Source organism: Puntigrus tetrazona, chromosome 20, assembly GCF_018831695.1.
Source record: "Puntigrus tetrazona isolate hp1 chromosome 20, ASM1883169v1, whole genome shotgun sequence".
In the NCBI taxonomy this organism is placed as follows: Eukaryota; Metazoa; Chordata; class Actinopteri; order Cypriniformes; family Cyprinidae; genus Puntigrus; species Puntigrus tetrazona.
The window spans coordinates 23,455,786-23,483,499 of NC_056718.1; the positions used below are offsets into that span (position 1 = coordinate 23,455,786).

A 27,714-nucleotide genomic window follows, 5' to 3' on the forward strand; every position below is an offset into this window, starting at 1 on the left:
GTTCGTCACCACTTTTTGATGGGGGTGAGCAAACCTCTCCGAAAGCACATTTCCTGAGAACTTCCCTCACGTGACCCAAAAAAAGCATCAAAATGCTCTTACCTGAGCGTCTCGGTCCACTTCAGCTCGAGCTCCAGGGCCATCTTATCCATTTTGAGCTTCTCTTCCTCTTTGGTAGAGATGAGTTTGGCGTCGTGCTGTTGTTTCTGAGAATCCATCTCTCCCTGAGGACAAGAACGAGAGGGGACGTTAGCTCTGATGAGCCATTAAGCGCGTGACCTGTAATTGTGAGGTCTAACACGTGGCACTCAGGGCTCTTCTTCGCAGCTATCAATCAAACGGGGGCCAGGAGACGGAAATCCATTTTCATTTCTCCACTCGCTCATTTCTTCTCTCATGCACACAGAGGTCTGATTCATTATGCATGGTCACTCGGAGAAACTACGCTTCGGGGTCAAGGACGCGGGAAGAGGAACCGCAAAGAGCACCGTCTAATGAAGTGTCTTTGGGCCAAAACTGCAGGTGGGTGTAATTCAGCAGAGCACCTATTACTCGTTTCATAATGATGAACTCATCGCAGGTGTTTTTTTAGGAGCTATTTATGGAAACCGAGGGCAAACGCAGTATATTAATACAAAAAAAAACTTTAATGATAAAAATGTCTGGCAGGAGCAGCTGAGTTATGTGACTTTGAAGCATGAAGTCTCATTCTCGTTATTAATTGCTTTTGGAAATAGACCTGAAGGGCTGTTAGGAGGTTGCTGGTCTCTCTGAGTCTTGCTCGCGTGGCGTCCAGCTCTTCTAGAAGCTTCTTCTGGGCGTCTTTCAGACTGGAGATGTGTCCCTCGGCAGAACCGAGTCCCTGCTCTCCCTGCTTCACCAGCTCCTGGAGCCGATTCACCTGAGGAAAAGGAGAAGTTGGTCACTTTCGGGAAGAAGCTTGTTCTCTATGTTGAGTTAAAGGACACCGTAAGAATGAGGCGCTCTAAAACAAAACAAAAAAAATAAATGTAATTAAATTTTATTAAATGAAATACAAAAAAATTAAAAGTACTGTAACAAGTATTAAATTACTTATATAATTAAACCGTATTTATATAATTAATTACTAACACGTACCTCGTCACACATGTTCCACATATAATAAATCTCTACAATGATAAATAAAATAAAAAAATTATAACATAACATAAATGATTTTAGTATTTAAAAACTTAAAAATTTATTTAATAGAATTATATAATCACACATTTTAATTGTACCTTAATAATAATAATAAAACAACATTTTTAGGAATAAAACAAAAAATAAGAGTAAATTTTATACCCTAGTGAGAAGCAGCTACTTAACTAAAGAAGAGTATCGTTCAGGTCTTAGTCAGCCGGTTCAAGAGGAATTCTGGGTACATTTATTTGATTGCAAAGCAGCCAAAGACCAGCCTAGGCCAGCTGGGAAAGCAGCAAATCAGCACATCTTCAAAAGGAAGCATCCTTACCTTAATATAACCTCTTACGTGACTGAGATTTGAGATGCTATTCATGCTAATTCAGTCAATCAAACGCTCAAAGTTCATTCCACCAAAGACTGCTAATAAAATATGCTGCAAATATAGTGATATATGGCTTTGTAATGAGACAGCCTTTAAGTGAGGAGCATGGCTAAATATTTATCCCAGGTGTGCAGTTGGTTTCTAGATGGTCCCAATTAGTCCAGAAACAAACCAGCTATCAGCAGGAATGGTTTTTGTAACAAGTATGATGATCAATCAGCCAATGAACAGTTTAGACGAGCTCGAAACCCCAGCTAGCTGCAATATTTCATACCATCCCAAAATGGATTTTCCAGCAATTTTGTGACACGTACATTAAGCATGACTCAAAAATGAATGCAACCTGGCTGAATTGAACGACAGAGTAATGATCAGTGATGCTGCGTATCTTCAGGGGTCTTCTTGGCCCATTTGCAGCTGTGGAGAAGGTACATGGGGCTCCTTCCAGAAGCCCATTAAAACACATCGAGACTAATGAGATGATAAACACGCGACACTGAAATGAATCACTCTGCTTCCGTGACCTTCGTTTCTAGCAGCTAAATCCCTTTAAAAATGCTAGTACCTCAATGTTGGCCATGTTGAGTTTGGCTGTGAGCTCCTCTCGCAGACTGTCCAGCTCCTCCCGTAAAAGGCTCTTCTGTTCCTCTAGAGAGCTACGTTCCCTCTCGAACTGTTCCTCCATTTCCTGCAAATTGGAAATGATGAAAGCTTATAAACATGAGAAACAATGCCGTTCATGTCTTAAATGTTATCGTTCACCAAAAAGTGAAAATCCTGTCATTTACTACTTATGTTGATCCAAACCCACAGGGGAAAGAAACCTATAGGTTTCAAAAACTCATGAGCAAACTCATTCCTGGATGAACTGTTCCTTTAATCATGACAGGAATCTTTTATTTAGGCTGTGGCATTTTGAAAGCATCACTGTCTGGAAACTTAATTTCAAACATGTCATGGTAGTGCCTTGGAAATCCACTTAATATCTGTCTCAGGAAGCAGGGAAAAAAAAATAGGATGACAAGATTTGCAATGCAAAAACAAGGCATGGGAAGAAATTAATAGCTATATATTATTCATCATGCAATTCTTGAGCTTTACTGAGCTCTCCTGGAATATTATAATAAGAAACTAATCATAGCCATCCTGTGACATTTGCAGAATGAAATGCGGTTTTGCCATTGTGTCCTGTCCTCCGCAGTCGAAGATACAATCTGTCTTATTGCAGCACTTGCAAGGTAGTAATAAATTAATATTCCTATTCTGCTCATATATCTGGTTGTATATATATATATATATATATATATATATATATATATATATATATATATATATATATATATATATATATAATATATATATATATATATATATATATATATATAAAATATATATATATATATATATATATATATATATATATAATAAATATATTAATAAAAAAATATATATATATATATATTATATATATATATATATATATATATATAAAATAAAACAAATCTATATATATATTATATTAATATCTAAATATTTATGATCATTATCAATGGCAAAATGTTTAAAGTAGCTGCTTAATAATTTTGTTTATTCTTTATAGGACAGAAAGATATTTTTTAATTAATTTATTTATTTTTTACTGTAACAGTCTTTATCGTTTAATATATTTAATACATCCTTTCTAAATACAAGTATTAATTCCTTAAAAAAAAAAAAAAAAAAAAAGAATGACCCAAACCATATGTCAACCCTGTTTCGTTTAGAAAGGTAGTAAGGACATTTTTGTTAAAATAAATAATTATATGATAAAATAGTCCATGTTAACTTGATTTTACGAAGCTACGTGAATACCATTAACGCGCAAAAGAAAACAAAAATCACAGCTCAACCACTGACGTCACATGGCCTGTTTTAATCATGTCCTTAATACCTTTCTGAGCCTTGAATGTTTCCGTTGCGTTTCTCAATTTGTGTTCTGAAGATGAATATAAGGCCACGAGGCTGAGAATCGTCATTTATCGGGTGCACTGTCCCTTTAAATTTCACCAAAAATGCAAATCGCACAGCTACATTACACTGTATTATACAGATTAAGATAGATATCAGTGATGCACGATAACAAGACATGTCTTAAAACAACAACAGCGAGAGTGGACCGAATTGGTAACAAAAAAAAAGCGAATAGCGGTAGATGCCGACGAATTAAAGATGAAAGAGATGAGATGATCCCTCGCTCTTATCTTATAAGAGCAGCGACGAGCTCCTTGCCCGTGCTGATTAAACTGAAGTCCACATCGAATCCAATCCGCGTCATATATTCGTACACACACCACCACCTGAAGCGACGCTTCAGTGAAAAGCCTGCGCATCTGCGGGTGTGTGGGCCTTAAGTAAGCCCGCTTAAAAAATTGATGGTTAGCGCAGACGAACAAATGGGCCGTGCGCTCAGTATAGCCGGCATGTGTGCATAATTCACTCCGTCCCTAATTGAAGCCACGCAAATATGCAAATGGCACCTCTTAAGCGTCTCGCTTGCGACGCAAGACGTGCGTTACGACAGTAAAAATGGATCCGCGCTGTGATCCACGTCAAATAAAATAAAATCCACCCCCCCTGGAAAAAACGAAATACAGGCTCGCCCACAGCGGCTCTGCTCTGCGGAGGTTCCCGAAATAAAGGTTCCTCTGATGCTCTGAGGGTCTGTCATCAGAGGAGTGAGTCACCAAAACCCACTTTGGACGCACGGCAGAAACCGAACGCGCTCTGGAAAAGAAAGATAAAGAAAGAGAGAGTGGAAGGGCCCTGGGCTTCATCTGAAGTAGGACGTCAGCGCGGTCGTCACGCCGCTTCTGAGTCAGCGGCGCACTCTTAACAGAGGCCGCTCTCATTGATTATTCATCCGCGCCTCAATTTTTCAAACCGCATTTCCATTTCTGAGAGCGCCGCGGTGCTACGGCGGAGGTGCGATAAGCCCAAAACGGACACGTTGTAACGTGATTAAACGGCGGCGGAAGTCCACCGGCGCAAAGGTTTGCTGGAGGGTCGTACGGGTTTGACAGCAGGTGATGAAGGTGGGGCAGGCCGGGTTTTGGGCAGCTCTGATCTCCGTAAGATTGGAGAGGAAGTGGAAACTCACTGCTCGGCCTCTTAAAGGAGTAGTTCACCCAAAAATGAACATTTTTTCATTATTCACTAACAGGCAAGTAGTTCCAAGTCTTTGTGAATTTTTTGGTTCTGCCAAACACAAAGAAACCAGGCTGTTTTGGGTCATCAATGACTTCCATAGTACTTTTTTTTTTCCTGCTATGGAAGTCAATGGTGAGCCAAGTTGCTATAAGACTAAAAACACATTTTATACAAATATATATATATATATATATATATATATATATATATATATAATATATATATATATATATATATATGCATTTTATTGCACAATATTTACGTGTACACTACCATTCAACAGGATGGGGTCAATAAGATTTACTGTAAAGATTTACTGATTTTTAACTAAAAAAAAAAAAAAAAAAAAAACATTTTAAAACATAAAATTAAACTAATTCTATTTAGCGAGTAAACATTAATTTGATGAAAAGTGATTCAATAATCCTGAAAAACAAATGAATCATGGTTTCCACAAAAAAATAAATAAATAAGAAATTCGAAAGAACCGTTTTAAACATTGATAATAATAAATCTTTCTGCAAATCAGCGCATTAGAATAATCCTGACTAATAACCATGCTGAAAAAATATACTTTATGATACATTTTAAATATTAAAAATCTTTAAAAAGCCTTTTAAAATGCATTCAAATTATTTTAAACTTTAGTAATATTTTGTACTATTAGTTTTACTTTTTATCAAATAAATGCAGTCTTTGTAACTCCAAGAATTTTTAAAAAATAAAATAAAATAAAATATCTCATTGACCCCAAGCTTTTAAACATTATTGTTTAATTGTTTTCTCCATTAAATCTTTTCTGTACAAAGAAAAGAATACTTGAAATAATAGTTCTTTTAATGGCTACACTATATTTTACAGTACGCCCTCATACCCAAGAAAATACAAATAATATAAGGAACTATATTGGACAGGGTTAGGTTAATGTTGTTGTAATTAATACTGTAAGCACGTAATATGTACATGGGGAACAGGGCTGTAACATAAAGTACTACCGTTTTAATTAAAATGGCATACATACACAAACACTGAAAACTTATGTAATTTTTTACACTGCAAAATATAAAGAATGGGATAAAATGCGGCACAAATGCTCTATTTAGAGTTTGGAGAAAACCCCACTTAAATCAGCCAGCTAGATTTAGCAAATTTGTCGGAAAACTGGCATAACGTGTCTCTCTCCAGGTATGCTCCCGACTTCCTCGGCGTGAGTCGACGTCTCCGTTAGACCCTGGCTTCGGCGAGCTGAAAACGAACCCCATAACCGAGGTCAGGGAAGAGAAATAACGACCCGTGAGCGATTCATCTCTACAAAAGATGACAACGTGAAGCGTCTGGACGGGCTGCTGGCTTTCTAATAAACCTCCCTTTCTCGCTGCGTCTAGGTTTTAGCTCTTCTTCTCTCCCGCATACATTGGGTTAGGATTAAGGAGGCGTTTTACTCCATTTTAGAGATGCACACGTGCCTTTCATTTTCTAGTTCTTTGGAAAATCTGCTGGCGCTTGCCGAGGCATCGTGCACCTGTTTTTTTGTTTGAACTGGCGGTTCTGGTTCACTTGGCGCACCGGGCGAGATGAGACATGACAGGAGGGAGGAAAAAAACTTTTTAACAACTTAGTAGTTATTTATTTAAGCGTAAGATATGTTCGGCTGGCGGTGCGGCTGACATTTAAGACGTGCAAAGGGGACCCACGTGGATAGGATGGCGAAATAAAACTTTAACAGGTGGGGGAATACACTCCCTTCTTCTTTGTGGTTGACGTCCACTTAAACTAGCATCTAGCATTTAAACGTTGATATGAATACATTTTTTGGTCGCACATTCATGCAATCAAATAAACAAACAAACAAACAAATAAACATAAATCTGAATTAATTTTAAATTGCATGTAGTACTTCCATATTTATTAACAGTTTGAAGCTTTTTTTATTGTTATTGCTTCATTTGAATTAAAATTTTACCTGTAGCAATTATGACTTCAACTTACTTTCAGTCAACATTTTTTTATTTATTTTTTATCTAATATTTATATTTCTTTAAGTGTTTGTTTCAATTACCAAAAAAAAACATTTTTGATGGTTTTAATTAACACCAACACTGAAATTATATGAAATCAAAAAAGTTGAAACTATTTTAACCAGCACTAGTTAAGTATTACTCGAATATTATAGAATTTATTCACATTTTAGAATTAGCTTTATTACAAATTACGATATTTTTATATTTTATATCCAATTTGAATTTAAATTTGTATTAATTTGGTTATTTTTAATCATTTTTAGCTTTAATTGGTTGTTGTTATTTAATTTTAATGAATTTATTATTTCAACAAATTAATTTGTATTTTATTTAATTTTTACAGTTCGTTACCATTTTATTACATTTCTCCTTTTTTTAGGTTAGGGGTTTTATATATTGATTTTGATCAAATTTTTTGTTTTATTCCAAATTCCAAAAACATTTTTTTTTTAAGTTTAAGTCAACAATTAGCATCATTAGAACGAACGAATGAACAAATGAATGATTGAATTGCGTATAAAACGCACACCTTTGGCCGACATTTTGTATCTACTTTCATTTATGTCAGTGCCTAATTATTAGGCATATTCTTGTGCGCTTGTAAATAAGCGCTAATAAAAGCGGGGTTTTTTCCCCCCTTCAAAACTTCAAGATGTAACTCCGACCCCGAGCCTGTAACAATTATTCCCTCCGTTCTCTCTCGAGGTGCCACCTCCTGACTGAAGGTTCCTCTAACGAGTGAAGCTCGCTCATGCTGGTATCTCAACAGGACAGCTCTGGGACTCTTTAGAAAGACGTGTGAAAGCCCGGGCTGACAGCCAGTGGGTGCTGTGACAGAGTTCACTCACGGACAGGAGTCGGTTCCTCTCTTTCTCGGAGACGCTCTGGGTGTTTTCTAGAGCGGCCCGGTGCTTCCTGGAGAGCTCGTCCAGGGCCCGGCTGTGAGAGTCCTTAAAGTGAGCGGTGTCCTCTTCGTATCTGGCACGCAGGTTCAGGAGCTCCTTCTCATAGATCTGCTTTTCCTCTCGAAGGGACTGTTGAGAGAAAACAATAAACATTTAAAAGACGGTCTGATGCTTGTTTCATGTGTATTTGTTTTTATATTCATTTTATAAAGCAAATAAATACATTTCATTATTATGCATCTGATGTGAATTTGTATGAATTTATTATTCCTTAAAAACATACATACGGTTTCTGATAATTTTTTTATTATTTTTATATTAAATATGCTATTTTCTATATGGTTTACATGACCGTTTACAATACAATCAAAATAAATTTTTGTTAAATTTTCTATTTGACTGACAAAAAAAAAACTATTTAAAAAGCAATTTAAAATAAAAAATGAAAAATACAAAAAAAAAAAAATGTTTTTTAAAAAAGCAAGAATTATTTCAGAATTATTACTTTATATTTTTTGTGTTCAGAAATCATTTTAATATGCTGATTAGCTGCTCAAGAAACGTTAATTATCATTACTGCTGATTACAGTTGTGCCACTTGATATTTTTCGTTGAACAAAGAACAAACGTCACGTCTTTGCTGAAAAAGAATTAATTTAATTCAATAAATAAATAAATAAATAATGACCGCAACAACTGACCTTAATGACTGCTGCTTTTAAAAATCATAATAAATAAATAAAGGTCAAGTTTTAAAGTAATTTCTGGATTTTGGTTTCAGTAAAAGATCTTTTTGTAAGAAGCAAGACATTTCATGAGGAATTTATACATCCTAGATTATATATTATACATCCTTTTAGGTAGATAACTGCCATTCCAGGTTATTTAAAAAATAAAATGAGTGTAGAGCAGTATTACGAAGGTCACTTTCACATAGCGATGACGAAAACAGAGAACGGTTTGTGAAAAGAGCACAAACAGACGTCAATAAGGGACATTGTCTCTTGTTCAGAAATGTTATGAATCCAATCTAAAAGTATAACACTGAGAGCTGAAAGCCCACACCGACGCTACCCGCAAGTAAATAAACTTCCCATTATAGGACCAGCAGAAGCGTCGGCAGAGTGAATCACTCCACAATGCTTTCCCGCTCTATTTGGTGAGCGTTGTCATAGTAACACCCAACTCAAGGCTGTGCTGCTAACAAACTGCGATGTGGGCGACAGAACGAAACGGAGAGAAAGCTTGATGAGACCTTTTCAAACAGGAATTATCCAGAAATCCACGCGCACGAGAGAGAGAGAGACGATGACACCGCGGTCATTTTTAGACGAGTTGGTTTCAGGGAAGCACTGAATTCAGATGCGTTTATTGAGGAGAGGCTCACGGGATATGCGTTTCCACCAAAATCTAATTAAATCAGGTCTAAATTTAAGCTTTATTTGAATTGGATGAACGTATTTGACATATGAAGTGGATTTTGTTAGCCATATTATAATCCTGTTTAAACTTTTTAATTGAATACACTTTCAATATTTCAATAAAATCAAATAGATGATAGAGAAGTAGAATATATAAAATAAATAACGCCACGTTTAATTTAATTTGATTTTATTCAATTTTTGGAGTGCAGATATCTTGTTTTATTTATTTTATGATTGATGAATACGTATCATATTAAGTTTGTACCGTTTGAAACATTAATTTATGCTTAAACTTTTAATCCAAATGAACAAAATTCAGATTCAATGCAATTCAAAACATAAATCTTAAATATATATATAATATATATATATATATATATATATATATATATATATATATATATATATATATATATATATATATATATATATATCAAGTCAAAGTAGTTTTTTTTTTTTACCCTGAAACATAAATAACTGAAAATAAATATATAAATATATATATATATATATATATATATATATATATATATATATAATATATATATATATATATATATATATATATATATATATATATATATATATATATAAATATATATATATATATATATATATATATATATATATATATATATATATATATATATATATATATATATATATATATATAATTTGAAAACAAATTATCTATTTTATGACTGACAAATATTACTTAAAACCTAAAAAATTACTATTACTACTAATTACTGTAACTATTTGAATATCAAATATTTGAGTTTAATTTTACCTGCAAAAAATTTATATAAAATGTAAAAAACAAACAAATAAAATGCACCTTTCTGAGTGTTAAAATCGTACCCATTCATTTATTTGATGATAAATATGCTTCACAGTTTCAAGTTAGTTTGAAATATTAGTTTATGTTAAAACTTGCAATCCAAATGTAAGAAAATTAAATTCGGATTCAATGCATTTGAATAAAACAAGATAACAAGATAGATGTTTTCAATAAGAGAGCAAAACGAATGAACAAATCAAAATTAAAGAATTAGTTGATTGCACTCTTGGAATCGGAAACATCGAGAAAACAAACGTGAGAATATTATATGCAGGACAGTACCATCAAAAATTTAAAACAAAAGTTTACATGTATATAGATTACTTCTTTGTGAGGCTGTTTCTTGTCTTCTTTCAAATTCTGCTTAAATTAGTGTTGAGCTTTTGATTCTTCATTATATAATTGACATGAAGCTATCAGAAAAAGAGAAGGGGAATGCCTTTTTAAAAGTCTCCCAAAGTCTACTAGTAAAACTGCTGAGAGGGATATTTCTGGAGCACATTCCCACAATCTGTTTATTGGGGCTCTCAACGTATTAATAATGGAAGAAAACCTAAATGCGACAGGACAGCCAAAAAGCCAAATTGCTAGAGCAGATTGTTGCGTGAAAACAGCACGAAATGCCATACTGTAGCCAGTCGAATAAATAGCCATGCTGTTTCCGTGCAAGAAAAATGATTGCCAGGCTGAGTGAAACCACTGAGAAATAAGAATACCCTTTCAATCAGGCCGGCCGTCCACAAAGAGACATGATTTGTGAGGACTCCAGCTCTCTGCCGTGAGGATAGAGCGTTTCGAATAAAACGTAGAGGTCTGGATTTGGCTGTGACAAAGCGGCTAGTGTTTAACACCAGAGGTGGGCTTGTATATGCTTCAAGCTTAAGCTAATGAAGTCTCGGAGGAACTCGTGTGAAATAAATGTTTCTGCTGAAGACTGATGTTGGAGCTGTGTACAGACAGATTCTGCAAACTTGAGCCATTTTTCCTCGCTCCATCTGGCTTCAAGATCTTAAGGTGCAGTTCAAATTGTGCCCCCAAAACATATTTGGACATTTAAAAATTTAAGTGCGAAAGAAACAGCATTTGCACAAACTACTGCTAGAGAAACCAGAAAGATTCCAAAGAATCCAAACAAAAAGTATTTTTGTATGTGTGTGTGTGTGTGTGTGTGTATATATATGTATTGTGATGAGCGTCCCGAGGACTGATCAGCATCGCCCTGGCAGCCAATGCCGTACACCTGGCTGCACTCATCACAAGGCAATCGGTCACACCTGCAGCTCATCAAGCCTGGGCTATAAAGCCACACGAGACAAAGCTGCAGTTGAGCCTCAACTCCGTGCTGAATGACACTAATTCACCGTCTCTTTCACTCTCCCAGATAGCAGCGTGTAACCGCCCGCTTCACAGAGCACACCCGGACCCACTGCACCAAGGAGACCAAAAGACTGAGCACTTTCAGTTAGGGTGGCGGAGCATGTGGTCATCGATCGCTTCCTGCGAGCCCTTCCCCGATCACATCGTCAGGCCGAGCGAATGAGGAATCCCACCAGCACCCTGGAGCTGGGGGAAGAGATCAAGCTGGCGGATGCGGCTCAACACCGGGGGAGAAAGTGCCATATTTTCCCCCAGAGGGTTGTCCAGTCCGTGCCAACGTGGCTGACAGGCTGCATTCTACACGCTGGACCCCCGAATGGAGCTCCTGAAGCAGAAGTGAAGGTGAATGGATGCTCCTTTCGGGCCCTTCTCGACTCTGTCAGCCTCGTACAGTCTTGCGTGCTTGGGGCCCGCCTAGACAGCAAAACATACCTGCCAATTACCTGTGTGCACGGGGACACCCGACAAGTTCCAGCCTATACCGTCACCATCGCCACCACCCCAGGCACGTGGGCTGTAGAGGTGGGAGTCCTAAAAGATCTGCTGGTGCCCGTCCTCATTGGCCGAGACCGGCCCGGGATTGACCGCCTGCTCACCGCCGTCACTCAGCCTACCAGTCCACCAGAAAGCCACAGAAGACGGAGGCCAGCTCAAGGACCACGTAGTCAACCGGCCCTGCTTGCCTCGGACAGCGGCAGAGATGGTGAGTCCCCCTCCCAAGATCCTAACCCTTTTCTTGATGTGTTTCAGCAGGTGACGGGAGGGGGCTCATTTGCCCGGGCACAAAAGAAAGATGACCGCCTGAAACACTGCTGGCCTCAAGATGTCCAGCCTACTGTGTCGCACAGCGCAGGGAGGAGAAGAAATCATTAGTGGTTCCACGTTGCAAGACCGAGACCATGCTTGAGCTGGCCCACTCCAACCCAATGGCAGGCCACCTCGGCGCGACCAATACCTTTCAGCGGATCATTGACCGTTTCCACTAGCTGGAGGCTGAAGTTAAACGCTTCTACCAAGCCTGCCCAACCTGCCAGCGCACGTCTCCACGGACTCCTCCTCCCAGCCCTCTGATACCGCTGCCCTTCATCGAGGTGCCCTTCGAGCACATCGGGATAGACCTAGTGCTGCCGAAGTTTGCCCGGGGCTCCAAACACATCCTGGTGGTTGTCGACTACGCCACCCGGTACCCCGAAGCAGTCCCCCTGCGAAAGGCCACAGCGAAATCCATCGCCCACAAGTTGTTCCTGCTGTTCAGCCGAGTCGGCATCCCCAGGGGCATCCTGACCGATCAGGGAATCCCCTTCAAAAAAACTGCACCAAGGAGACCAAAAAACTGAGCACTTCCGGAGCGCCGAACCACCGCCCCAGCACCCCTCACTTGTTTGTTTTAAAATAAATCCAGGCTCCAGGGTCTTTATTTCTGAGCTCTCCTTGTCGTGTGTTTCTGCACCCCGTCACACTATATATACATATAAAGTCAAATAATTCTACAAAACAAAAAATATGGAATAGGAAACTGTTCTTCATACTATAATACAATATATAAATATTCAAAGAAAATGTAACTTTTTTTTTTACATTTCAAATAAAAAGTAATCAGAAAAAGGAAGGAAATTACTAAATCATACAAACTTAAAATATAAAGTGAAAAGATAATTCAAACAATAATTATTATACTAATGATAAGGCAATATTTATGAGTAAAGCTAATGAAGTACTATAATTATAAGCTCTACAATTACTAAAACTGAGCTTAAAAATTATGTATACATAATGACAAAAGCATAGCAAAACTTAAAAACCAAAATTTAAATGACATGGGGGAAAAAAACATTAAAATATCAATAAACACTATTATATCATAATACAAAAATAACAAAAGAATTAAAGGTTGATATTGGGGTTTTTAGGTTTAATTACATTGGAAATGGATGGTCAGGCTGGGTGTATTGCATTGTGGGAATTTCAATAGTTTTTGAGTGTCCACCGGAATAGAAAACTGATCTTGTAAATTGTTCTTTATGTACAATACATATTATGCTGCCCAAAACTATCTGGACACTAAAAAATGGCACTGATTAGATAAAATTTGGTGGCTTGAGAAAAAACTGCTAAGGCTTTTCTTAACTTTAGTTTATACTGTATAAAACCAACTGGCATCATGTTTTAGATTTTTTGATTCAGAAAGTGTCCAAAGGATCCTAAGAAAGGTCTAAACGGATCCATGCTGAACAGGACTGATCCGTACCTTCTCCAGGGAGAGGACCTGCTGTCTCTGCCTCTCGTCCAGCGTCTGACATTTCTTCTGCAACGCCCCTCGTTCCTCCTCCAGACGCAGCACCTTGTCCTTCAGACGAGACTTTTCCGATTCCAGATCCCGAATGACCGCCTCGTGAGTCATCTGGGTGGCCTGCAGGCTTCCGATCTGACCTGGACGGCAGAGAGAAAGCCGGAGACACGACTGTAGTCAAACCGCCTGAACGCTGCTAATAAACCTGCGTTCAACAGCCAGATTGAATGTGTCTTGAAGATCTCTGTCTATGGATATGCTAATACTAGAATAATAGTGCACTTACTGCGTACTATACAGTACTTGGCTACATATTGTTGAACAGTAAAAAGAAATAAAATAAAAAGTAAACTACTGTTTAAGCTACGTGTTCAATTCAAGAATTTCAGTTGTTACCTTTAATTCCAATTAAAACTATCTGGCAACCAACCTTTTTTTTTTTTTTTTGTCTAAAACTTAAATAGTTAAAACGTTTTGTTAATTGAAATAAATCTGAAATTTAATACAATAAAACATAAATATTTAAAGAAAGCTTAACATGTAAAAAATAAAAATAAAGTAAATAAATAAATAAATATAAATTAAAAAAATATATATATATATATATATATATATATATATATATATATATATATATATATATATATATATATATATATATTAGTTGCCAAGACCAGAAAAGGGAATGAAGTTATTAAATCATACAAACTTAAAATATAAAGTGAAAAATAATTCAAACTATTAATGAATATTATAATAGCACTACAATGAAAAAGCAATATTTATGAGTTTGAAGCACTACAATCACTAAAACTGAAATAAAAATAAATTAATTACAGCTTAAAAATTATGTTAAATAAATAAATATATTAAAATAAAAATGACAAAAGCGCAGCAAAAATTTAAAACCTACATTTAAATAAGCAAAAAATAAAAATAAAAAAATTAATGCCATAATATGATAATACTAAAATAACATAAGAGTTAAAGGTTTTTAGGATTTTTTGGTTTTATTACATTGGAAATGGATGGTCAGGCTGGGTGCATTGCATTGTGGGAATTTTAATAGTTGAGCGTCCTTAAACGTTCCGGTACTACTGGAATGTTTCTGCTATTTCTTGTCTATTATACTAAAAAAGCAGTGTTTAATTTAGGTTAATTACACCACAGTTGCTGATATATGAGGTTTTTCTCACTACAAACGTTTAAAAAGACAGCCTGGTGGTCAACGCATGGTCCATCTGGAGTTCAGCGGATTCTCCTTCATATTAAATCTATTCATGCAGCTCAGAAAGCACATAAACACAAACACAGAGTGTGCATCTATTGTTTCTCCCAGATAAAAGTGCGTTTGGCATTTAGGTGTGACAGACCCAGCTGGGCTCAGCCTCCTTCAGGGAACATTCCAGAATGTGGGAGATGAACACGGCTAGGACACACAGCTGCTGTTGCCAGGATACCAGGAGCTGATCCATCACCCCAAACGTTCCTGTCAACGGCAATGGTGCCACGCAGCTGATGCACTGATGACTAAATCCAGCTAACCTTTACCCAATAAATACGCCCATAATTGACAGTTTATCTATGTTTGTTTGTTTTTTATTTATTCAAAAATCAACACTTTTTTTAGCTCAATCGTGTTTTAATCTATAAGCGACAACAGAATTTACCCTCAAAATGTAGTTTATTATAATAGTCATTACTTTAAGCCATGCGTTTTAAATTCTTTTTAACATTAATGTTATTTAAAAAAAAAAGTAAGAATTCATATTAACAATACACAAGCAGCAAGGTAATAATTATAAAATGCGTGCTCCAAAAATATTGTATCATTAAAACGAACAACAGTTAAAGTATGTGAATTTCTTTCATTTGTCCCTATTATGTGCTAATAATAATTTTTTTCCCCTTTAAATATCACTGGCCAATAGTCATTTGTTTGGATTTCAATATGACAAAAAAAAAAAAGATCTAAAATCTATTGAATATTTAAATAATTCAACTGAATTGCAACAATGATTAATAGTAAAAGTAACAATAATACATTACATAATAACATTACGTTTATATACAATAATGTAATTAATAATATAATTTATTAATTAATTAAATTAATTAATAATAATAGATTGTTCTTCTTTTTATGGTTATTACATTATTATTATTATTTTTATTATTATTATTATTACAAAAACTGAAATAATCCAACCCATAAAAATCTTTATTTGCAATATAATGATTCAAATTAGTTTTTAATGTTTATAATAATAATAATACTTTTATTTTTATTAATTGATTTTAAATGATTTTTATTATTATTATCATCATTATTAAAACATGACTAATAAAGATGCGCGTATTCTTAGAAACTAGTGAATTTCATTTAACTTTACTTTAAATTGCCAATTGAAATGATTGAAATTCCGTGTCCCGTTCTAGAGATTCAATTCAAAGGGAGGAGATCCGTTGGAACCTGAAGGCAGTCCTGCCGTGCATGCTGGTAATGGATGAGTAGCCTAAAGCGGCGCAGAAGGATGAATCAATGAAACGTCGGACAGCGGTGTGTATCTCACTGGCTTTGAGCAGGATCTCTGTGGCCTGCTGCTGCACTCGGTCTCTGGACGCCTCCAGCTCACACTCCGCCTCCCTCTGCCTGATTTCCACAATCTCCGTGTCCTTCGTCACCTCCTCCAACTGTTTATGCAGCTCCTGCAGACACACACACAAATCAATCAACGAAACGACGCTTCACGTAAACCTCACTATCTCTGTTCGTTACCGAGAGGAGCCTCTCTATATTTAACCATCGTGAGCTTTCTTGCTTTCGTCTCGCTCTCTCTTTCACTCATGTCACTTTTTCCATTTTTGCTCCTCTCGCACCGTCTCCTCTGTTCTCAGATTCATCCTCATTAATTGTGCATGTACACATTAGCTCTTTCTCCCTTTCATCTCTGCTCTCTCTGTCAGTTTCCTTCGTTGCCTTCTAAAAGAACTTCTCTCGGCTTCCATCGCTCATTGTCTCGCTAACTTTTTCCTCCGCTTGCACCATCGTGGAGCTCTTGTTTAAGTCATCGACTTTTCCGCTGAATGAATTCATTCAGTGGATTTTGTTCTCATAGCAAAGACAGCACAAAGAGAAAGAAACTAAACACCTGTAGAAAAATGTAAGCATAGCAACACTACATACAGAGACTTTTGGTAGAACGAACATGCATAACATAAAAAATACATTATTTTAGTGCAGAACTGCACCGTTGTCTGTTCTATCTATCTATCTATCTATCTATCTATCTATCTATCTATCTATCTATCTATCTATCTATCTATCTGTCATTAGAATATTCTATCTATCTCTCTCTCTCTCTATCTCTCTCTATCATTAGAATATTCTATCTATCTATCTCTCTATCTCTCTCTCTCTCTCTCTCTCTCTCTCTCTCTCTATCTATCATTAGAATATTCTATCTCTCTATCTCTCTCTCTCTCTATCTGTCATTAGAATATTCTATCTAAAAATTATTATGATTTTAACAGTATGTCAATGCTATAAAATGCTACAATAAAAAAAAAATAATAATAAAAAAATACAGTAAAATGCTGTTAAAATTATGGGTTTAGGATTGAGGCCAGTAAGATATTTATTTATTTATTTTAATTATTGAGCAAGCATGCATTAAATTGATTATATGCATTTATTAAATTCAACTGTTAAAGAAAACTATTTAATTCCAGTAAAACTGTACATTTAATAATAATGTCATAAAATATTTCTGGTGGCATCCATTCAGTAATTTTAGTAAAAATGCTAATTTCCACTGTGATCACTGCATGCTGTTTTTTGCACATATCTGTCACTTACACCAAGTAATTAAATAGCATCTAACTAATATCGTCACAAACGCAATGCTTCCATTTCTATAGAACTTGGCAAACTGTGACCGCAGGCTATTTGACCTAGGATATTTGGGTCTACGAAAAATGATTTTGAGCACAAAATCTCTTTGTTTACGCTGTTGCTGTACGTGTTCCAAGCACGTGACGTGGATCTCTCGCCTGAGTAATTCAGCATTTGATCAGCAAAGATTAACAAAAACTAGCACAGACCCCAGGGAACCGGATCATTATGAGCTCCAGTCTGAAAATGTCACAGTGACTAAAGATCGATTCCATTAAAGATCCGCCCCGTGTGTGTGTGTGTGTGTGTGTGTGTGTGTGTGTGTGTGTGTGTGGAGCTAAAGAGGCTCAGCACACTGCCATTAAACAGCCATTATAATGTGTCATAAAAGCGAGAATTTATGTAAGACAAACATAACATTAAACCGGCCATCATTGTTCATTAGAACGACCGTATTATAAATCAAGCCGAGCGTGGATCTTTTGATGGCGGCCATAAATTACGTTTCATCAGAAACGAGTCCAGGAAGATGCCTTGGAGGGCCACGCTGGCCGACCGGCTTATTTTCTTCAAAAGACATCTGAAAGACAATTCAGAGTTCAGGACGCGTGCCGCCGCGTTTGAAGTCTCTTCTGTAAGCGCGTCTGAAATATCTGGCGTGTTCGGAGAAACCGAAACACTTCAGTAGTTTGACTTTCACCGCGACGGTTTTCTGCGCTTTAATTATTTAAAACACGCCGCGGAGGGTTAAAGAAACGCCGTATTTGTTCTAACGTGTGTTTGTAGATGACATGTAAATTAAACTTTTTTTTCAATTAACATCAAACAGCATCTGTAACCCGTTTGGTATCGTAACGTGATGCATTTAAACAAGATATTCAACACGGGGAAAAAAACATGTAGAGCGGTTAATTAAGAATGAGACCAGCGGCCAGGAACCTGTTAGGAAATGAGTTGTGAATTTAGCTGTCATTTTAACTACTGAGATTAGATGATTCTCATTAGATGAATTAGACAATTGGATTAAATACGCGACTTAAATTTTAAAGTATCAACAAATATACCTTTTCTTCAAGATAGTGAAATAGTGTACAAAGCCAATAAGAGTTTAATAAAAAAGGTTCTATTTGTTAACATAAGTTAACTATGATTCAGCATAAACAATGAAAAAAACGTCTACTCTTAGTTAACGTTGATTCCGACATTTACTAATAGATTATTAAAATGAAAAAATTCATGCACTATAGTTAACAAATAAACAATAAACCTGAGCTGGACTAAAGGTCCCAAATGTTAATATATATATATATATATATATATATATATATATATATATATATATATATATATATATATTATTAAAAAAATAAAAATAAAAAATAAAATAAAATATATATTAAAAAATAAATAAATAAAATTAAACTATATTATACTATATTAGAATTTTTATTATTATTATTTTTAATATATATATATTTTTTTTATTTATATATATATATAAAAAAATCTCTCTATATATATATATATAAAAAATCTATATATATATATATATATATATATATATATATATCTATATATATATATATATATATATATATATATATATATATATCTTTTTTTTTTTTTGTTTTTCATAATCCTTTCCTATCAAAATGTTTGCTACACATGCAAAAACATTTTGATTCAGGTTTGTTTTTCTATGACAAACCAAAGTTTCAGAGGCAGTGTGTGAGAGCGTGATTGACGTAACGTGAAGTCGTTTTCATTTTTTAATGTGCGAAAATTTCAGATAATTAATTTTGACACGTACAGGAAAAAAACGAAAGTTTTCAGTCGACCGACTCAACCAAAAAAACTAAAACTCAACTCTGAAGACACAAATCCATCGAGACACAAAGAGCTTAAAGAAACTGAACTTGACAAAACAGAGGATGCAAAACGCAAAAAGAGTCACATTATGGGCCAATTTGCTTGTAATTAAACAGCTAGTAAATTAGCTATATATTTTTGATGTTTCATGTCTAATTATTAACCTTTCTGGCCGTGGAATAAGTGGGATAATGTACATCCAGTAGCCTTCAGTCTTTTCCCGTCTGGGTTTATTCTGCTGGATGTACACTATCCAACATTAGTTAACATGAACTAATAACAAACAATACTTCTACGGCATTTAGTTTTTTTAAACTTACTTAACGTTAACTACTAATGCATTATTAAAAATCGCAAGTTGTGTTTGTTAACATTAAGTAATGCGCTGTGCATGAATCAACAATAAATGGTTGTATTTTTATAAACCAATGCTAACAAAGACGAATAAATACTGTAACAAATCTATCGTTCAATGTGCTACTTAACACATTAACTAATGTTAACAAACGACCCCTTATTGTAAAGTGTTAAATAAAATCGGTTATATTTTCCATACATTATTTGTGGATGCAACCAATTAAATTAAGTTGGTCATTGGTCCACTAAAGAATGTATGGAAAACTTCAATAGAACCATACCTTTCTTCAATATATCTTCCTTAATAAGAAAAGCAAGAACGTCGGTAGCAATTCAGTTTACAGACAAATTCTCACTAGTTAATTATAAGCGTTAATATTAATGAATAAGTACAGAATTGCAAAAGTATAGAGTTTATTGAAGCAAAAGTCATAGTTAATAGTGAAAAAAGTTATACCAGGATGAGTAAATGATGCCAGGAGTAATAAAATGCAAATAAATAAAATAAGAAGATACAAGTAGAGTAATAAAGTAGTAGTAAAGGAGTAATAAAGGAGTAATAAAGGAGTAATAAAGGAGTAATAAAGGAGTAATAGTAATAGTGCAATGTTGCATCTAACGCCTATCATTTTATTTCAAGGACATGTGATGCATCCGGTGGCCTTTACCTTGATGTTGTTCTCCGCAGCAATGAGGGAGGCCTGCAGTTTGTGTGATTTCTCCCTGCTCTCCCTGGCCTCCTCCTGCACTCGCTGCAGTTCACTGCGCAGCTTCCCCAGAGTCTTCTGCAGCGCCGCTTCCTGAGACTGAAACTCCTTCCTCAGCTCGGCTTCGGTCTTCTTCCAGGCCAGCAGGTTCTCGGCGGTCATCTGCTGCGTGCGCTTCATGGCCTCCAGTTCCCGTTCATAGAAAGCCTGGGCTTTATTTAGCTTGGCCTCGTACTCCTCCACCAGACGCTTCTTGTCCTGTTTCAGTTCCTCAACTCTTTCGGTCAGCGAATCCACCTCCGCTTTGTGAAGCTGTCCCAGTTTCTCCTGGTCTTTGCTGTAGTTGGCATTCTGGCTTTGGTGTGAACGAAGCAGTTCTTGGACCTGTGAATACAACATTTGAGTCGTTTTTAAACGGATACAAAAAAATTATTTGCTGCTTCCTAACAATTTGTCTGTTAGCGAATGTGGAAATGCTACGGAGCGTAACTCATTTACAGCCAAATGAAAGTTATTTGATATACTGTTATCGGGGCAGGATTTTGGCAAGCACAGAAATATTAGCTTTATTACTGTAGGGTTGTCTTTGATTAAAGATCACTTAACCCAAGGCTGCTTCTGAGATCCATGTAAAAACTAATGTTAATCAAGAAAAACAGATAAACAAATGTGCAATTATTAAGCCAATATACCAAAACACTAATAAATCCATATTATAAAGTAATACATAAATTATTATTAGTAGTATTTAATAATATTAATATTAATAATATTGCATTGTACTACCTATTAATAATACAGAAAGTATATATATATATTTTTATATTTTATTTTTAAAGATATTATTTCAGTTAGATTTTTTAAGTTAGTTTATTATTGTTTCTAGGACAGACCTGCGATTTTTACATGCAACCACAAAAAGCGGTCGACACACCTCTTGACGATGCGCGGCACGAAGCTCCTCAAGAGCCTGCTGCTTCTCCTGCTCAAACTGGGACTGCAACTGTCCGAAGGAGCGGAGCTTCTCCTCGAAAGAGCGGCGCATTTCCTCCACCTCGCGGGACATGGTGACCACGCGCTGCGTGTGCTGCGCCTCCGTGCACAGCTGCATGTCCTCCACCCGCTGGCGGTACGTCTCGAACTCCGTCAGGGCCTGCCGCTTCATCCGCTCGTGCAGCTCCATGGACTCCTCCAGAGACTGAATGCGCCGCTTCAAGTCCATCTCGTCGCTGATCTTGCTCTTGTACTGCATGATCTTCTCCCGCGTTTCCGAGAGGATCTGCTGCACCTCCTCCTCGTGGGCTTCCTTCAGGGTCTGGATGGCCGCTTCGTGCTCATCGTTCTTGGTGTTGAGGGCGTAGATCACCTGGAGGGAAAGAATGGAGAACTTTAGTAGCTGCATGAACTTCTAGAACCTTCTAGGAAACTAGAACCGTTCCATGACAGAATAAAATGCCACAGAACAGAACGTAATGTTGAAGGTTAAGTAAACACTGTTTTGCTGATCTACAGCGTTTGTTTTCAATGCGTTACACATGTAAAGCCGAACCAAAGAACTGATGCACTTCCACTGCAGCAAGCTTTCACCGACTGACCTTTAAAGCTACAAGATTTATGTCCAGCTCAAATACGGTGAAAGATTTTCCATTGTACTTTCAGGATATTAGCATGACAAGCAGACGCACATTTTCATTCACATTTGTATTCATGGTTTTTGAACATGAGGTGCAATTTGTTAGCTAGCGACCCTTTTATTACAGAAATGTGACCCATTTTTTAAGTTGCAACCCACCAGCTTGTCCAGAATGATTAATTATTAAAAGAATACATTATTTAGTTTTTGTATAGCGTGAATGAGTTCACTAATGCATCATTTTCTTAAAAAAAAAAACAACAACTATACGAACGCACCAAAAACTAGAGATATGTTTCCAGACACGTTTTTAATTTTTAATTCCCTCAGTTACTAGGGAGAGAGCTTGAAAGTCTCCAAAAATGGGTCTGAGATTGCCTTCGCGAAATAAAGCTCTGGGCCGCTCGTGAATACTTTTTCTTATTTTATCAAAAACTTAAGGAAACTCAGGAATGTTGGGTTCGGGAGATAACCCCAACACCCCATCTTAAATCAGCGATCCACAAAAAAAACGAAACGATGAAAAAAACGATGTCCACAAAAAAACGAAAATGCTATTTCAGTGTTAAAGCAACAATGCCAAAACGAATAGCTCTTATTTCTCCTTAGCCAAACCATTCCCCCGCTTGATTATTTGCAAGCGTAGTGACCTTCGACTGCAATTCTCATGCTTTGCGTGTCCGGCTCCCGCTTCATTTCCATAATTGTCTAGACATCTGATTAGGAGAGAGCCGTTTGGCCACCTGAGAGCGACACAATAGAGTTATCTCCTTAACAAATCCCGCTCTGTGAGAAACCGCGACTCCGGCAAAGACGTACGTGCGGCTCTCATCACATCTATAGCTGACGCCCTCCTAGGATTGACCACAGAGGATTCCATTATTCTCCGGTTTTCTTTCACGCACTGTTCACACAGTTCATTCTCTCAGCCGGACGAAAATGAGCCGATAAGGGCAGCGGTGTGTTTGCTCTCTCACAGTCAACGCGAGCAGAAGGAGCCGATTCCAAGCGACGTGCAAAACTTAGCCGTACCTGTTGTGTTATCTGCTCCTTTACTGCTCGTTTAAACAAACATTCAACCTTACAGGAAGAAAAAAAAAACAAAAAACGATAATTGGTCTGCTAAAACCGTGTGACTGGCTGATGGTGCTTTTAAGTGCATTTTTTCTAACATTAATGCATTAGATATGAACTAACAATGAACTGAACAAATATAGATTACTACTGTTCATTCATTCATTTTTATTTGGAATTTTACTCATATTAATCCATATTAATTAAAACTTTAAATAAAAAGTTTAAACATATGAAATAAAATATGGGTTGAGCAAAAGCTTTACATTTTAATGAAACTTTAAAGAAAAGCACAAAAGGTAATCACTTGTATTTTAAGAAAAATTAAATGGTTTATTATTTTAATATATTTGAATATGTGAATTATTCACGTGATGCAAGGCTAAATATTTACCAACATTACGTCAGCGTCACGCGATCTTTCAGAAATCATTCTAATAAGCTGATTTGCTTCTCAAGACGAAAATAGTTACGGCTTAATATTTTTACTGGAAACCATGAGATTTTTATTTTTTTCAGGATTCTTACAAAAGCAGAAATTTGAAATGCAAAATAATTTCACGTAACGCGTCCCTGTACATTGCTAAAACAATTTAGCAAATTAAACAAAAGTAAAATATTAAACTTTTTAAAAACAAAAGCTAATCTATATAAATAACATGAATTAATATGAATTTGCTATGTTTTTATTAATTATGGTATGCGTTGTCCTTTCTAGTCATTCATTCCCTCAAGAAGATTTATTGTCATAATTATTAGTTATGCTATTGTGCAATAATTTGGTTTGAAATTGTATTTATGCATTTATTTATTTTGGGAAAGAAAGTAATTGGTAGCAATTTACCATAAGGTTAACCTTAGTTCAAACGTTAGTCGACGTCAACTAAGAATGAAAAATACTTTTACAGTATTTATTAAACTTAGTTAATATCAGCATATACTAATGCATTATTAAAATAACTATTATAATACGTTATGTTTGTTAACATTAGGTAATGCACCGTGAACGACCACGAACTAACAGTAAATGGTTGTATTTCTATGAAGATGAATAAACACTTAAACACTAATAAATGTATCGTATGTTCATCTTAGTTCATTGCTAATGTAAACAAATGGCACCTTATTGTAAAGTGCTACCAATTACTTTCCCAAAATAAATATACGCATATATCCTACTTACTATAGTATAAGTAATAATTATGACACTAATTCTTCTTGAGGGAATGAAGGACTAGAAAGGACAACGCATACTGTATGCATCATGCTTCCAGAAGACTCTTTCATGGATGGACATGCAGAGAATAGCGTTCTACCTGTGCAACAGTCTACAGTCAGAGTCAAAACACAGTCCTGAGAGCTTGCTTGAGAAACGAAAGTGGCAGCCATCCTGCATAGGTCTATATTAAGATTCAGGAGGCATTCAGAGTGCCAGCGTTCATTTTAAATCTCAGAACACCCTGGAAGTTACGCACTCGCCCTGATATGCACTGACTGAAGCTGAGAAAAATACTCCTGGAACGGTCGAGCAATTTCACTTGCAAAGAGAGTCAATTTGACTAAAACCGTTTTTGAGCTATTATGTTTAGAAGTCTAGTCATATTTCTCTGAATATGTTCAATTGGTGCATTCCAGTACAGTGCGAAAAACTGTATTATGCTGTAAATAAAAGCCGCGGCCATGAGTTCTGTGGGCATAATCGAGCAAGACAAGATTTGAAAGCATAAAAGTCTCTTCCAAACAAGTTTGACGTCGCGAAACTGGACTATTTCATGGTGTGCGTTGTGTTTGGTGGTTTGTCGCGAATGTAATCGGCCACAAATGACCATGTTTTGTCAGACAAAATGCATTTCACAAAGTACGTCATCAACCACATCACTGTTACCCAACATTTATAAATAAGTTCAAGTTGAGCTGTCAACTATGTTACGGTAATATTAATAAACGTTGAGGGGGCGACGGAGCTACCTGTGATATATACAGCAACGGTTATTAGTAACATAAAACTAAAACAATTAAAAAGGGGTTTTCGTTAACAAAGCTTAAATAAAATACAAATAGTAAAAGAACAATCTCAAAAAAAAAAAAAAAAAAATTGGCAAATAAAAACTAAAATGGCAAAAAAACTGCTATAGGCCTACTCAAATATAAAAAAAGAACCAACAAAAACACATATCAAAATGACCAAAACATCAACTAAATTTTAAAATGAGAACTGACATATAAAAATGACGTAGTAAATAATAAAATGTGCCACGTAATGTACAAAAAAGGTTTAAAAAACACATTGTTTTCCACATACTGTGCATTACTGTTTCTCCTCTAAGCCCCGCCTTCTGAATCAGGTCGATTTGTACAAAGCTCATCGTTCTAAAAAAAAAAAAAAACGAGGTGTGCTCTGATTGGCTAGCTATCCAGTGCGTTGTGATTGGCCGAAAACCTCAAGTGCAGAAATGTTACGCCCGTGATCATAACGTGATTCTGTATCCGTTACACATCACAAACTAAACATTTGCTGCATCTAGTGGAGGCCCGATTACTCATGATCATGACTTCGTAATGTCTTTTTACGCGTGGCGTTGCATCGCGCCTCATAAACATAACACCATGTCTGTATTCGTAATCGGAGAAACGACAACAGCACCACCCTTCACTGCTCAAAACTCACATTTTAAAGTTCAGTAGACGATCTAAAAGCACTATGCACTTTTAAATATATTAGAGCTGTGTTATGTAGTTAGAAATGCCCGCGCTGACATAAAATATGCCAAGATTTAGTTAACACCTGCCTGTGTAGAAAACATCCAACAAGGCGGCAGCTCTCGGGGGCTTAGAACAAAGCCTTTGTAAAGAGGGGTTTAACACAAAACCGTACTGTCGTTTTTGATTTGCCACGTCGGCTCAATCTCTAGTCCCGAATGCGTCCGACGGATCTGGCAGTCGGTGAGATTTCGGCCCACTCCGAAACTGGAATACGAGAAAAACCCATTAACTCCCACAACGCTGCAGAGTCTTAATCACTTTGTGCTTGAATCTGAGAGTCAACATCAGTCAATAAGACCAAGACCATGATAATGATAATTACAGTCATTTGCAATGGTTGCAGAGAGAGCAGCATATTGTTCGGCGTATAAAGGCTGCCTGTAAATCGGTCCAGATCACTTTTGGGGCGACGTAGGGGGTTATTGTGCCGCTTCAATCACAGCCTGTTTCACAAGATGTGCTTCGGTTGAAGATGTGCAATAAGAGCTATCCTCACTGCTATCGGCTCGGCTTCGAGCTTTGACCCGTTATGTAAAATATACTTTGTGCTCTTGCATTGTTGCGTTTGCGTAAAAGAAAGAAGATATATATCCACCGTTCACTCCATCTTAATAGATCGCGGGCGCACGGGATCGGTTCGTAACTGGCAAGCTTATGAATATGCATTAAGCGAGGAAATGCGTTATAATGAAGTTGAGAGATAGTGCTAATTAGTGTAATTATATGCATGGTATCCACTAAACTGCAAGGCACACCTTTAACGAAGAGGTAATTAAAGAAGTTGCAAAGGAACGGTTTAGTCTGGAAGAAAAACTTGGACACGAAAAAGAACTTCTTGCTACACCATGAACATTAATCATGATTAAAAGGCTCATAAAGGGTTTTGTAGCTCTAATTTCCTGCTACATAAACGGGCAATGGCTGCAGTGAACCTGGAGGTGTGAAATATAGTTATGTTTGTTCCCCATGGTTTCATAGCGGAGCGTTTCTTCAACTTTTAAAATTAAATTTCATTTTCGTTACACAAAGGGTGCGGGGGGAGTCTAATTTCTATAAGTTCTATTCTTGATAAAACACCTCCTAAGAGTTTCTAATTACAAGGTTGGTTGGTTGTTGCTTCTTAACCGTTAGGTGCGTTGCACACAGCTACTGATAATCTACTGCGTTCGTTGTGCTTTTTTATTGTGCGCAGACTGAAGCTTGGAAAGTCGACAGCAGAAAAAAAAGAAGCTGTGAATGCAAGATTAGGTATATTGTCATCTGCTCTATTAAATGCTGCAATGACAAGGCGTGAAACTTTGCGACTGTGTGGGATTGTCCTGTGAAAAACTGCATTGTTCCCGGCGTAAACTCGCAAGAAATCTTACTGCGGACAAGTACTGTATAAGCTTTAAAAATAAAATAAAAAAAATCGAAATATACAGTAGGTAACAAAAACATTTTGAAAATTCTGCATGAGGGCTTGAAGAACATCTTCGGTGTTTTTTTGCAGGAATTCAATGAAGGGGTTGTACAACGGGGTCTCGAGCTACGGTACACTTCCTTTGCCACAGGCATGGAAAAATAAGCTCACTTCAAATTCTGCGTGCTGCCTCTGCCTCGGGTGCTACAGTCAATAGCTGAAGCTGTCAGGCCTGTTCACAAAGCCGGTCCGAAATCAAATCTACAGGGTGTGAAAATGCTGCGAGCGCATCTCTGCAATATTTGAGAAACCTTGCAAGAAAAGAAAAGAAGAGTCTGGAAGAGAGAAGAGTCCGTTCCTGAAACATCCTAAAGGGCCTCCAAAAAACCTTTTGTCACGTTATTAACGTCTTAACTGTTAT

At 36.4% G+C, this 27,714-nt stretch overlaps 1 protein-coding gene across 2 annotated transcripts in view; it reads right to left on the minus strand.

Moving 5' to 3' along the window:
* The window catches only part of fam184ab (family with sequence similarity 184 member Ab), a 105,475-nt gene that overhangs the window by 52,716 nt on the left and 25,045 nt on the right, over window positions 1-27,714 (minus strand). For both annotated transcript variants that reach the window (XM_043219868.1, XM_043219869.1), the window contains exons 2-9: window positions 21,356-21,787; window positions 20,383-20,805; window positions 16,167-16,302; window positions 13,552-13,733; window positions 7,605-7,790; window positions 2,115-2,237; window positions 740-901; window positions 103-224 (exon numbers count right to left, since the gene is read on the minus strand). In XM_043219868.1, coding sequence (XP_043075803.1) covers window positions 103-224; window positions 740-901; window positions 2,115-2,237; window positions 7,605-7,790; window positions 13,552-13,733; window positions 16,167-16,302; window positions 20,383-20,805; window positions 21,356-21,787 — 1,766 coding nt within the window. The remainder of the gene's footprint in view (window positions 1-102; window positions 225-739; window positions 902-2,114; window positions 2,238-7,604; window positions 7,791-13,551; window positions 13,734-16,166; window positions 16,303-20,382; window positions 20,806-21,355; window positions 21,788-27,714) is intronic.